Source organism: Mytilus edulis, chromosome 7 (genome assembly GCF_963676685.1).
Source record: "Mytilus edulis chromosome 7, xbMytEdul2.2, whole genome shotgun sequence".
NCBI lineage: Eukaryota > Metazoa > Mollusca > Bivalvia > Mytilida > Mytilidae > Mytilus > Mytilus edulis.
This window is the reverse complement of record NC_092350.1, coordinates 1,468,438-1,483,040: the sequence shown is the minus strand read 5'-3', so window position 1 is coordinate 1,483,040 and position 14,603 is coordinate 1,468,438. Positions and strand designations below refer to the sequence as shown.

General features: G+C 30.9%; 1 protein-coding gene across 4 annotated transcripts in view; it reads left to right on the top strand.

The window, feature by feature from the left end:
* The window catches only part of LOC139529696 (paired box protein Pax-6-like), a 40,416-nt gene extending 26,117 nt beyond the window's left edge, over positions 1 to 14,299 (top strand). For all 4 annotated transcript variants that reach the window (XM_071325547.1, XM_071325550.1, XM_071325548.1 and 1 more), the window contains exons 5-11: positions 453 to 669; positions 9,459 to 9,608; positions 10,414 to 10,496; positions 10,952 to 11,118; positions 11,702 to 11,808; positions 12,661 to 12,777; positions 13,162 to 14,299. In XM_071325547.1, coding sequence (XP_071181648.1) covers positions 453 to 669; positions 9,459 to 9,608; positions 10,414 to 10,496; positions 10,952 to 11,118; positions 11,702 to 11,808; positions 12,661 to 12,777; positions 13,162 to 13,274 — 954 coding nt within the window. In that variant the 3' untranslated portion in view covers positions 13,275 to 14,299. The remainder of the gene's footprint in view (positions 1 to 452; positions 670 to 9,458; positions 9,609 to 10,413; positions 10,497 to 10,951; positions 11,119 to 11,701; positions 11,809 to 12,660; positions 12,778 to 13,161) is intronic.
* The last annotated feature ends 304 nt before the right edge of the window (positions 14,300 to 14,603 follow it).

Below are 14,603 nucleotides of genomic sequence, written 5' to 3'. Positions count from 1 at the left end.
GTTAGTGATAATTACAAGGATAACTGACCATGTACCTGAACTGAAAAAAAGCAGAAAGTTTATAAATCAACGAATCATATACATCGTGTAAACTATAATAAGATGTTTCCAATCCCGTATTATATTTATTGTTGGTTAGGACAATTTTTTTATGAAACAAATCATGCATACTTATTTATAATTAAATATACCAAGATTTAATAGCCAGTAGAAGATGTAACTTTAAGGAATCCTCACACAAATGAAGAAAAAGAACGATCACAATTACTGAAAATATCCAGATTATTAAAACTTATACACACAGTTTTAGTTATATACCAGGGTTACACCATAAACATTGTTGGTTTCCATATAATCTCCCTTATATTACACATTTGCTTTTCCTTTCTTGTGCAGCCTCTATAGATTGTTAGATAATTTCCAAGATTAATGTTTTGTTTTTTGTTTTGTAGGTTTCATCTATAAATCGGGTACTTCGCAATCTTGCTACTGAAAATCAGAAATTTATGGGACAAAGCGCTATGTATGACAAATTAGGACTTATAAATGGACAAGCATGGCATCGGCCTAATCCATGGTATGCTTCTAATATGCATGGCATGCCGGGAATACATACGCCATCAGTTTATCCATCACATCAGAGTGCACCCAGCCTCACGGAAAAGAAAAGTAAGTCAATTTTTTTAAAACTAGCCAGAACCAGATAAAACAACTATTAAGAATAGTAGTTTGTTCAAAAACCATTGGTGAGTAAATATCAAAGAGCCTACATGGAGTCTTTGGTTTCACTGAACCATATAATAATAAATGTGTTCAATATAGTAAGATCATGATAGTATGGTATATGGGTAAGATATATATAAATGAAGTACAAAGACGGGAATAATATCAAATAGATAAATAGATAATTTGTATATAAACGAACTTGTCCAGAGAATATTACTTCATTTTCAAAATTTAGGATACATTGTACGGAGAGTGTACATTTGGAGAAAAGATATGACTTGCTGTGTTGAGTTTATTACTAAGAAATCATCTGCACAAATATTGATTTTTCTTCAAATGTAAAAAATATTACATTGACCATTAACATAACTGGTAGTCTGGTTTATCTAAGACATACAATTAATATTTCTTAAAGCTGGGTAAACTGCAATGAGATACAAAATGAATGTATCAAATTCATATATGCTGTTTAGATCACATGGCTTATGTTAACCTATCAAATCTGTATCAATACAGACATGCAGCCCCCAAAAACCTAGATATTACGATATATTAAATTCTAAATACTTTTTTTTAACTCTCTAAATGCAGTTTTAGTGGTACAGTTTTGCCCATACATGTATGTCAAAGATGGCCATGGGAAAATTTCCCTTTATAAGTAGGCCTATGAAGGTTTCTGGGTGGGTATACACAGTATATGGGATGCCTTTTTCTTATTTTTTTTGTATAAGATAATACCATCTGCGTGTAATTTATAATATGATGTTTTGAGGTTAAATTGTTTTTTACTGATTTCGTCAGGAGCGGTCGATTTAATATATAAATTTAAGGTGTAACTAGTTTTTTAATAATATGCACTAGAAGTTGTTGGTATACTAAACATTCATACATGGAAAAGTTGTTTAAAACAAATTAATTTTCTCTCACGTCTCTATTCCGAATAATATAATGCTAATGCTTTCCTTCCACAAAGAAATGTTAATGCAACAAATCTCATTTTCTACATAAAACATTTTAATCCAATATTTGGGGGAAATTTTAATGTAATTTAGATTGCAATATAATATATAACAATTGCATTATAATCGCCGGGTTTAAAAGACAAGTCCTAATGCATGTAAATCGCTCATTATTTGTATTTTTCAAAGTTTCCTAACACGTGTTTTCAATAGTAACTTTTATAACCATGCTCCCGTCAACAATATAAAGAAAACATCATCTTAATTCAGATTTTATTAGTACAATTTTACTGACAAGTTATCGGATTATGGTTTTCAAAGGGACGCTTGCTGTATAAAAACGTTGCAATAATAGTTAATTCGATCCTATGTGCATAGGTAAAGCCGGTAGAACATAAAGGCACATTGTCAATGTTTCTGATGGAACATAAAAAAGTGCACTTTTATAGTGCTATTTAAATGTTGACTTTCTGATATGCTAAAAACATCGTTAATCATGGTCAAATTGGAATTTAACAAATTGCTACAATTTTAAGGTCAACCCTTACATAACAAAGCTATTGTGTTAAAAAAAATTCGATTTGTAAAATACAGAAGCTAATACTTCGTTTTATATTCCAGTTTTCAGAAAGTTTCCTCCTTTGAACATTTTTTTGTCTTTCCACGCATTTTTTATTTACTGGATAAAAGTACAAATATCTTTTATATGGGAACACTTTTTTGCTGCTGTTTCATTTATTTTAATACAAAATGGCATTTGGTGATGAATTTTTTCAGTGTGACACTAATGGCGAATTGCTTTACATGTTTCTTGTATTAGTAATCAACAAAAGTTGCCAAGAAATCATGTCTCAGAGATACTTTTAGCACGTTTGGTGCAATGTAGAAATAGTATCCTGTCTACAGGTCGAACCTCGTGTGTTAAGATTTTCCGCCCTTTCAAACCGATCAACCAGAAGCCGTCACACAACGATTTTGTCCGCCATCACAACTATTAAAAGTGTTAAACATTTACACTGAATTACCAGTAAAGGCATTAGCTCCGTATAAGGTTATGTAAAATTGATATAGAAAAAGTAGTTACGAACATTGCCGGCCTCCATTGCACACCAACGATGTCGTATTTCATTTTTCATATCTCATTCTTCTTTCTTGTCATGTTAACAATACAGGGGTAGTGAAGCATACTAATTAATATTAATGCGCGATAACCTAGCGCGTTTTAATCCAACATCAAAGATACGATATAAAAGTGAGGTTTAAGTCTCGCTGTGATATTATACTATTCCTTCCCTTTTCCATAACTCAATGGTGTTGAAAATTAAATACAATTGGACTTATATTATAAAGAAACATATTTACAACTGTATACAAAATCACATTTTAATATGAGTCGGAACTGTAGCAAATATATGCAGGATCAATGTAGAGTTAAGCTTTAAGCTGTTCAAATATACATTTAAGTTTTTTCTTCACAATAGATTCTCGAGGTTTTATTATTCATATATTTCAGAATCATTGCTTAAAATATGAAGATCCTCAAAAATATTCCCATTTTTAAGAATTCATATTCAGATACTAAAGAAAAATGAAAAGATGTATAACCAAATTAAGTTTTATTTGAACAATGGTGTTTCATTTTCATACATTTTTCAAAAATTATTGTTTCTGCCATAATTCCGGAAAATATTCTAGCTGTAATATTTCTTACAAGATTCTCTTTTGATATAAAAAGATTATTATGTATTCTTTGTGTTAAAAAAAATGCAAGATTTAAAATCGCGTCATGGATAGAACCATATTTGAATCTTAAATGACTTCCAACTGATTGAGATAGAAGCTATTATCGTTTCCAATCCAAATTACATTATCAGTCTAGGATGTTCGCGATGCTACACCCATCATTAGTGAAATTTTCCAATTCGATGCATGCTTAAGTTAGTCTGGTTAACGTAGTGAGCCGTTTTCCTTTGGGTTTCTGTCGATTCCAAGCCTTGTGGCAAGTTTGTATTAAAGAGTAATTACCAACCTTTACCCTAACATTAAAATCTAAAAACCTTACAAATAATTATAGTGGTAATCTAAGAAATGATAGGGCACAAATAATTTAAGTAATTGTGGTTGGGAGTCCGTTGTTGAGAATTGATTCCGTTGCTGTTTTGTTTTCGATTCGCGTGTTTAAGACAGATCATTTGTCTACTTTTTTTTCTTAGAAATAAGGATAAAATCTTCATTAACTTCTTGTATGAACGGTCTTTGATAAATCATGGCTAATGAAGTAGAATTACTTTGTCTGTCTCGAAAAAGTTTTATTGCAGTTTCTATGGCTTATTTTGTTTTCTGTCTCGCACTTAGATTTAAATACATCGCTGATTTCCAATATCTTTCAATTTCTCATAATAGTATATTACAACACTACTTAGCATCACAAAATTAAGATTAAAATTTCACCACTATTCAACAACACAAAATTAAGATTAAAATTTCACACCATTTTCCTCTATACTTCTGACCATTTTCATTTCTAGTTAATCAAATCATTTGAAAATTTCGATTGTCAGCTTAGAATAAATTGTCAAATTTAACAATACGTGGAATAATCCGGCCGGATAACTCTATTAAATCTTCAGTTACATTTTATTGGACTTAAATGTGGAAATCTGGACAATTGAAAGTGTTAAAATTGAATTAAATGAATTTATTTGTAGAATGAAACACTTGATACAGTAGTCAGTTTGTCTGTTCTCTCATTCAAACTCTTCTGATTTAATCTGCCTCCTATATAACATAGCTCATCTTAAAACATCACACATTCAGTCCGTTCGCTCTTTCAAATCCTTCTTTTTATAATCTGCTCCATATAAAATAAGGCTCATTATAAAACATCACAGATTAACTCATTTTCAAAATGCAAACTCTGTATCGTTAGTTGCATTTAATTGGGTCATTCGTCAAATTGTCCGGCAATTTTCCAGAAAAGGATCAGAAACCTATGTAAAAAAAACACAGAAAACAGTAAAATACCAATTACCCAAATCCAGTGAAGAATTTTCATTCCTCAAAATGTTGTGAATCAGATCTAAAAAGGATGTTAATTCTGTTACATCAACAGCCCTAAAGCATCACTGTTGGGAAGGAAACGAGACCACTAATTCGGAATAAAAATGAGCGAACACCAAAATACCAAACACTACACGTATTTGCCAGTCTTTATCAATACCTACTTGATATGAATTGTAATAACACTTCATGAATTATTAAGAAGATTTGTTTATTGGTGAAAGTTAAAATCCGTTTAAAGTGATATTTTTAATAGGAAACGTAAATGTTTTTGAATAAAAATTTGAATTTTAATCTTTTCGAAAAATATTTGCGGATCGCATTAGATTTAACAAACCATAAGGCGCCAAGAAGACTAGAAACTTGTGAAGTTTTCTATATGATTGTAACGGGTACTTGTCTTAAGGATACAGTGTAACGTTACAATGAGATCTACTGAATGAAGGTGTCCAGTCGTATAGTCACTCCGGCCATGTTTGTTTACTGCATAATATTCAATGTCTGAAAGTCAAAGAATGATAGTCATTGATTTGGACTGCGAAAAAATAGAAGTCCTGGAGTGATTATAGAAGAGGAACATGCAATTGATTGGGAATGTAAAAATGAAGAGGAGGTCCCAGGGAAGGAATATGGATTGATGATTGATGTTTTATTTCAGTCTAACATGTATCTCCTTCTCTCCTTCTTTAATGAAAACTTTAACCTAAATGGAAAAGACTATTTATTATAAAAAGGACAAATGCACAGAATAAGATAAACGTTGGTCAAGTATTGTAGAGATATTTGTCCCAAAATAACACTGCAGCAAAATAATTACAAACAAACATTTATTAATCTTCAAAAGAAAAAGCAGTGTTTTCTAATTTTAATAAAATTTAAATTTGTCTTAACTCAATTTGAAATATGACATTGGATTATCTGCATTTATATATATTCATATTCAGCATAAATGTAGGGGGTCTGAAAAGTTAGAAATACATAGAAAAAACATATTGAGCTACTAGTATTAACGAAGGGGGCATCAAATAATGGCCTAAATCTTCACCTTGCTGGTGCATCATGTATTTTGTTACAAGGTTGCCCAACATATCAACTAAAACATAACAATGTGACAAAAAAAAAGAAAATCATAAGAAAATTGATTAATACGTATGAGTATATTTATTGACAGTATAAAGCATTATATGGGTTAAAATCATTCGCCTCAACGATTTGTTTTTTCTACCGTATAGTAATGTTATGAATGGAACTGAACTGAAATCACGTGACTTTTAAATGTAAATTGTTTCCACAATATGGTATAACTTTATAATGATATTGGTTTGTTTTTTTGTTAGAATTTTTGAGTTGTAAAATTGTATACATTTATTAAATAAAAAATGATATACGCCATTTTATATTTGTTTTGGAAACTTTAAAACCAATATCAAAACAAGGTTCATTGATAATTTTGACATTTAATTTCCTGTACAATTTCAATTTACTCGTTGAGGGAGTGTACTTATTTTATCTAAATAATAAATGTTCAAAATAAATGCAGGATGTGTTTGGTTAAAAAACCAGAAAATTACTAGCCAGGAAATACAGATTCTCTAAATTTTTACATCTAATTTCAAGCTATGTTTTGTCTTTGATTTTGGAAATATTAAAAGATCATTAAGATTATTATACAGTAACAAACTATCAACCACTTTATTTTGTTGAAATTTAAAATCGTGTAATGTTGGTTTTTTTTTTAGTAAAAAGACAATATGAGTACACAACTATTCGCTTTTATGAGCTTATAAATTTGAGGCAGTTTCCAAAATATCTGATTACCATGTGTTATGTAAGAGAGATTATAAAGCTATATATCGACTGAACAAGTTAGAACCTATATTTAAAATAATATGTGAATTTAAATTTTTGTTAAAAAAACGTCTTTTTTGGTGGAGTTGAACAGTGTAACCCATTCAGTGAGCATGCTGAAAACAGAACCATTAAAATGTATACGCCCAATAATTTTCCCGAGGTTTTTCTAGTACAGTCTAGCTGTAAATCTGATCATAATCATTGTCAAACTTATTTTTTATGTTAAAAGCTATTGTTTGTTTAACAACAAAGACGTTTACTATAACTATGACCGATGATAACTTCTCACTTACAAGTACAATCATTTTTCTCAAAGTCAATTTTAAAATATATCAGGTACAAAATTAAAAGCTTCATGTATATAATGGATAATAATACATATGAAAAACTAACAAGACTTTTATAAATATGGGAAGTAAATAAAACCCTTATAACTGTTGTTTCCGTGCTCTGTGACACCAGGATCATCCACTATAATTCATAGTTTATAGTTTTGACCTAACCCTCAATGAAGTGAATACAACAATGTTTCGGACCAATTAAAGAACTTAAATTGGATGTTCCTTACTCAACCATTTAAGGAAGTTTCCTGCTTACAAAATGGAACTGGAAAGTCTCAGAGCACACCAATGAACTCTTTCTAAAATATGATGTTTCCTCATTACTCTAAGGAATATTTTGGTTACACTTTAGCAACTTTTAATTATCTTATCGTATTTAAACAGATTTGTTAATGAATGCAAGGGATTACAGGAGTTACCAAGAATACTAGACCGTACAGAATATCACACTAAATACTAGACCGTACAGCATATCACACTAAATACTAGACCGTACAGCATATCACACTAAATACTAGACCGTACAGCATATCACACTAAATACTAGACCGTACAGCATATCACACTAAATACTAGACCGTACAGCATATCACACTAAATACTAGACCGTATGTAGCATATCACACTAAATATGTTCCCTTATGCTCCTTAGAAATTACTGTCCGTGGTTTTGCCATAAACTTCATATATATATTAAAACTTTCTGGGTAAGACAACATTTTCTTTCTTATTGAATCCAACTGAAATATTGGTTCAATCGGGAATTTCGAAGTTCCTACTTATAACATGGAAGTGAAAGACCATTATGTACGTATGTATGTATGTGTCTCATTAACTTCCATAACAAGTATTATCTGGTTATAATCGTTTCATTTGTTTGTCCCAGTTCTTTAGTCCTTGTTATTTCCACTTCTTCATTTCTGATGCAAGTAAACATATGAAGGTTCAAAGAAAAGCATTGTAATAAAATACTTATACTAGATTATAGACAGTCTTTCTTGTCAATGGTTTAATCATACCTCAATGCTAACGATAATTGGTAGATTCTTTTGCACATTTCACCGAATGATTACATCTTTTGTTGGTGAGATGAAATGGAATCAAAGCTACCTTGATTAATTGAGTGTTTCAACATGAAACATATATAATTGAATTAAAAAGTGGCATAGTTATATCCATTAATAAAAATATCGATTATTTAATCCTACAAGTAGCAAAAATATCAATTGATTAATAAATTAAGCAGACGTTTTCAGGACCAGTTATCACAGAAATCAAGCACTACAACAAAATTGTAAGAAAATATGGCAATCACTTTACTTCTTTTAAACATCGTCCCAGAATAGGAAATGATGCCTCAACTCTGTAGGATTGTGAGTTCCGGAAAAAAAAGCTGTCCTGGGCGGTCATTGATTCTTCATCCTTTGATTATTGTAACTTTGATGAAGAGTAAACTGCACCATGATCGCTATTAAATCAGTATTGAAGACATATCGCACACTCCATTGGATAATAATAAAAGCGCACGTGGGACAGGCTCTTTGATGTTAAGTGAAATTTTCTGTTGTAATTTTGATAGGAATGAAAACTATATATTCATTGTGTATATTTTATAGTATTAATCATAACCAGCTTGTAAGCGTATCGACCCGCCAGGACTAAATACAATTGTATCCTATTGATGTGGTCCGAGGCTTTACAACATTTGGTAACATTCCTAATAATATAATAAAATAAGGACAATTCCTCTGTTCTGCCTTATATTCAATTCCAAACTCTTAATATCAAACAATTTCAATAAATATTGTACATTTATTATGCATCTGGGTCATTTTAAAACCACACCATAACAATGTAAAGTGTAATTTCAAAGAGTTTTGATCCGGTTAACAAGTACGTGTTATTGAGATCAGATCCACACAAACCGGTATACTTGCATTATTTGCACGTAAAAACTCCCAAATGGTGTAGAAGTTTATTTTATAATGATAATAAATGTAATATCGAGTACTTTTAACGGTTTACGTTATTTAAAACCTTCATGAATCAAAATGTTTGCACTTAATTGCATGTATGATGCATTTTAAATTTTAAATTTCAAATCTAATGAGGTTGTTGCATGTTGCGAAATTAACAATCGTATATACACCTTTCCAATATAATTGCATGTACAGTACATGTGTAAATGTTCACCTCTAACCCAATGGTTTACATCAACATGGAACTTTCCCCAATACATTTTATCCAAGAGTAACTGCTTTTGGATATTTCAATAGCCTGAATATGACTCAAAAGAAGAAACCTTGACAAACATTTGATAGGAGCTAATTCCGTAGCTTGTTCCGCAGTCAATCGGGCATACGTTTATTGATTTTAATTTGAGCATTACTGTTTCTGCATTAAATACAATAAGACTCCGATTGATCTACAAAGATATTCTGATTTCACATTTCATTACTCTAAATGGTAAATACTAATAAAAGTTTTATAGCATATTACATAAATGTTTGGTTTGTTACAGATATCGATGGCGTCCATTCGAGTTCAGAAAGCAATAATAGTGAAGGACAGAACGGTGAAGCCGATGAACAATTACGCATGCGTCTTAAAAGAAAATTGCAACGCAACAGAACGTCGTTTACAGCCACGCAAATAGAAGCTTTGGAAAAAGGTAAATAATTTGAAGTTGCTGCTAAATTCTTTGCTTTTAAAATATTTGTTTTCTGTTAATTGACTCTTTAAATATAGCATGTCTGAAAAGCCTCACAAACGTACCTATATCAAATAAGGAGGTTTAGTATAAATGTCAACGAGACAACTATCAACCAAAGTTCAAGTGAAGTGGATGTAAGCAATTATCGGCAATCGTACAAAGAGGAAAACCAATATGGATTAGTCGGCAGGTATACGATTTGAGGAATAGTGTAAATTTGATATTACACATTGTGTCTAAATAGTCAAGCTTTGATAAACTATGGATTATTAATATAAATATGAAAATGAAAGCAAAATAAAATTATGTCTGAATACTTAAGAAAATATTTATAGTATACTATTATTATTATTATTGCATAGCAATATTATATTTCCCACAGAAAGTTAGCGTGCAATAAATTCAAATATTGCACTAGTGCAATAAATCTTATTATTATTTTTATTATTATTCTTCGATAAAAAAAAAGGTATTGATAATTTAAATAGTTGCCCATTTATGTTTCAGACATACCTACAATATATTTTTTTTTTATGAATGTGCGTGTGTCTTAATGTCTGTTGAGTCTTGGTGTTAAAGTCAGGTATTTGGTGGTCTCTGTTCAATTTACCTTTAGACTGAACAATTTAGAGTTTGTCTCTTTCAATGAACGCTCCTACATTGCTGTCCAAATCGCTTCTACTTTTAACATTGTTTTGGTTTATGTGGTACCCCTTGTTGTTTAAGGTACAAGTTTTTAATATTTATTATAATTGAATTATAGAATTTGAAAGAACACATTATCCAGATGTTTTTGCTAGAGAAAGATTAGCACAGAAAATAGATTTACCAGAAGCAAGGATACAGGTAAGCCTCGATGTGTAAAATGTGCAAAATATTTTTTTAATACGTATTCGAGAAAACATTTTCCATTTTGCTATTTAATGAATTATTAATAGGAATTAGCTTATTGAAATTTGTATTGGAACTATGTATGATTGAACAGGTGCATCAGCAGTTGAATGATTGCTGTAACAATATTTGTATCTATTAATTATGAACCATGCATATAAATAGCATTTAATGTATAGCAATATAAAAGTATCATAACTAAACCGTACAACTTGCGAAACTGTAAATGAATAACTAATTCAATGATGAATGTTTTGTAACAAACATAAAGTTTAAAAAGTGAAATGATATATGTGTATCGATTCATAGGTATTGAAATCTATAAAAATGTTAGGATTAACTGTTAATTGTTAATTAACTACAGAAAATTGTTAAACAAATCATTGATAGGTATATCGTTCAATTTACAGGTTTGGTTTTCAAACAGAAGAGCGAAATGGCGTCGAGAGGAAAAACTACGCAATCAAAGACGAGATATTCCAAATGGAGCCCCCAGATTACAAGTAAATGGAGGTTTTCCAAATGGAATGTATCCATCTATACACCAACCAATAGGAACAATGGCAGACTCTTACAGGTAGGACATACTATTATTTTTTTAAGCGCGAGCGTTTGACTAGCCAAAACACCGGTTCAACCCACCTTTTCTCTTAAAATGTTATGTACCAAGTCAGAAATATGGCCGTTGTTATATAATAGTTCATTTCTATGTCTATTGCATTGTCGTTTGTTTTTCGTTGCACTTCAGTGGTTCTGTTGTTTCATTGTTTTTTTCTTATAGTTGATGTGTTTCCCTCGGTTTAAGTTTGTAACCCATATTTGTTTTCTCTCAACCGATTTATGACTTTTAAACAGCGGTATGCTACTGTTGCCTTTATTTAGCAGTTTTCATTATAATCTGTTTTAGAAGTCTGATGTTTTTTAATAAATTTAAATTATTTCTTAAGTCTTCATAGTTTTGGTTTACTGCAATACGATAACGTTTTTTTTTATAACAGCACTTTAGAAATAAAAATCAAATCATTTCTTATAGCCGATGTTATTCTGTTGTCCTTGTTAAAAGTTCTTCTATGTAATTTATGCAGTTTACAATAACTTCTATTTTAACTTGTTTTTAAACGCATTGCACTGATAATAACTTCTGGACTTTTTATTTTCAGCTCAATGACAATGCCCACCGCCAGTTATTCACTATCCAATAATCTCTCAGCAAATCCAGCCTGCCTACAGTCCAGTAACGCATCATCATACTCATGTATGATACCAGGTTAGTAGTCCGAGGAATACTTTAATACTACTTGTTTTTTGATAGTCATTCGACTGTCATGCAAGTGAGAAGTGAAGCTAGTTATAAAACCAGATTTGATCCAGCATTTATATATAAGAAAATGTTTGTACCTAATCAGCAATCAGACAGTCAGTTTTTATCCATGCTTTTGATTTTGCCACTTGATTAGGGACTTTCCGTTTTGAATTTTCCACCATGTTCAGTATTTAATGTGATTTTACTTTTTATGACATGTTATATGCAAACTTTTTCGTTTCCGTGGTATATTCAATTTGGAAACAATAAATATGCCCCATATTACACTAATAATTTGAAGTTTAGTTAGAGTGGAGTAAAATATCTCACCAGTTATTGGATGAAATATGTACGTATTTGTATTATGACATATTTGTATTATTGAAAATTTCTAAAGGGAAAAATACAAAGCTATTTAGAGGTAATTGTGTACACCATATAAACGTTAATGTTTATACAACAACTTCATTTTCATAATTGTTCTTATCCTTGTATTGTCTGAATGTCTGGTATCAAAACAGAACATTATTTAGTTTCTCATAACACAAATATAAAGTAAGCACACTATAACTGCTAATTTTGATACATCCAATGCGAATATTTATTTACGTCTAAGTAGAAGCTTGCGTTTGAATCAAGTACTCTGAAGTGTTTGTATCTAATTAAGGTTAACTCTATATATTGTTCTTGCGTAAATCACTTTATAATATCATTAACAAGTGCTACGTAAATAAACACCACAATATTGTTATATCTGAAACAACCAAGCTGTATAGATATAAGTAGAACCTAATCTTAAACCATGTTTATTTACAGAATACTCATCACGAGGCTACGATCCTTTGTCTTTAAGTTACTCCCGTCCATCATGCAATCCTGCTTCCGGTATGCAAAGCCAATTAACGCACAGTTCTCATAATGGTGCATCAACGGGTAAGTGAAATGGTTTTGTTGTTATAAAAAGCATCAAATGCTCAGGAAACAGATCTTAAAACCATAAGACAGATATCAACAAAAAGAAAATGACCAAATATATAATAGAATGAAATACTCTAGAAAAAGTGGAGGATGACTAAAAAGACGTCAATATACTTTCATATTCATAGGTTGAAAAATGTTGATTGAAAGTACCGAAGTGTAGTGATATATCGGTTCTATTCTGCAGCTTTTATTTTATTTTATGAAATACCTTCAAGATATAGTCATATATTTACAATTTATTTACTGTGAATCAATTACCTATTTATACGAAAACAATTACAATTACAATCCCATTTTATTGTTGGAATGTTGTAAGATTATGTATTTCTCTTTCAGGTTTAATTTCACCGGGTGTGTCAGTTCCCATACAAGTACCAGGTGGTGGACATCCGGATATGGGATCACATATGGGCGCAATGACGTCACAATATTGGCCTAGATTGCAATGACGGTGACAACCGTAGACTTTCTAATTTACCCATAAGGAAATCCAGTTTAGACGGTCAATGACTGCATAGTTTCTCCAGTACTGATTTGGACCTCATAGGGGAATGTGAATTACACAAGGGAGATAACTAAGAAAGCGTTTTGGTTCCTGGTATTTATTGTGCAAGTCGGATACTACAGACAATGTTTACGACGGTTAAATATAAACCTTTCATTGCCAGTTCTAGTGCTCAGGAAGTCAAAACTCAATTAAACATTCAGCGCTACTAGTGCTCCAACATATGCTATTTGTGCAGCACATGCTATATGTAGTTCACAAACATTTCGTAGCATCACTCATCACATGACAGTCACATGACTGTCACATGATATGAAATCCAGTATGTTATCTGTTATTTGTAAATGGTTAATGTTAATTTTTACTTCGCTTTTAATTGTTGTTATTGGTTGTTATAATGTACATCATTTTTCTTACATTGTGTAAATTGCTTTGGGGCATTTATTTTAGCCTGATATCTCGATTTCTTTAGTCATAATTAACTGGTCAGTAGAAATATTTGCTCCGAAAATGATCTAAGAGATGATAATCACTATATAAGCATTGTTTCTAAAACATCTGGTAGTAACAGCTTATGGTATATCAAAGGCTGTTATCAATAAGACGATGTTATATAAGATATTTTTTCCATTTATCTCACAAGATGTGTCCTTGATCATACACATTTTATTATATTATAGTGTTAAAACTATGATAATGGCTTGTTAACTGTAAGTAAAACATTTCTTTGAAGACCACAACAATACAAACAGAATAGGAAGTTAAATATTGTAACATTGGATCTTTGGATGCACTCCTTGTACTTGGATATTTCTCACCAACGTTATGTAAGGTGTATGAATGTTGTGTATCAATAATTTGAAGATCTCAACCTATTTACCTCGCCTAGTATTTTAGTGTTCATCCGCACAATTTTTCTTTGCATTACATGTCATAAAGTTGAGTAAATAAATAAATAAATATTGATAACCTTTGTTTACTTTTTAATGTTTGTGCATTCATATTTTTGTTTCATCTGTGAAAAAAGAACATTTGGTGAAAAGTAAAATCACAAAAATACTGAACTCAGAGGAAAATCAATTCGGAAAGTCCATAATTACATGGCAAAATCAAATAACAAAACGCATCAAAAACGAATGGACAAGAACTGTCATATTCCTGACTTGGTACAGACATTTTCAAATGTAGAAAATGGTGGATTGAACCTGGTTTTATAGCTAGCTAAACCTCTCACTTGTATGACAGTCGCACCACACTCCATTACATTGCCACC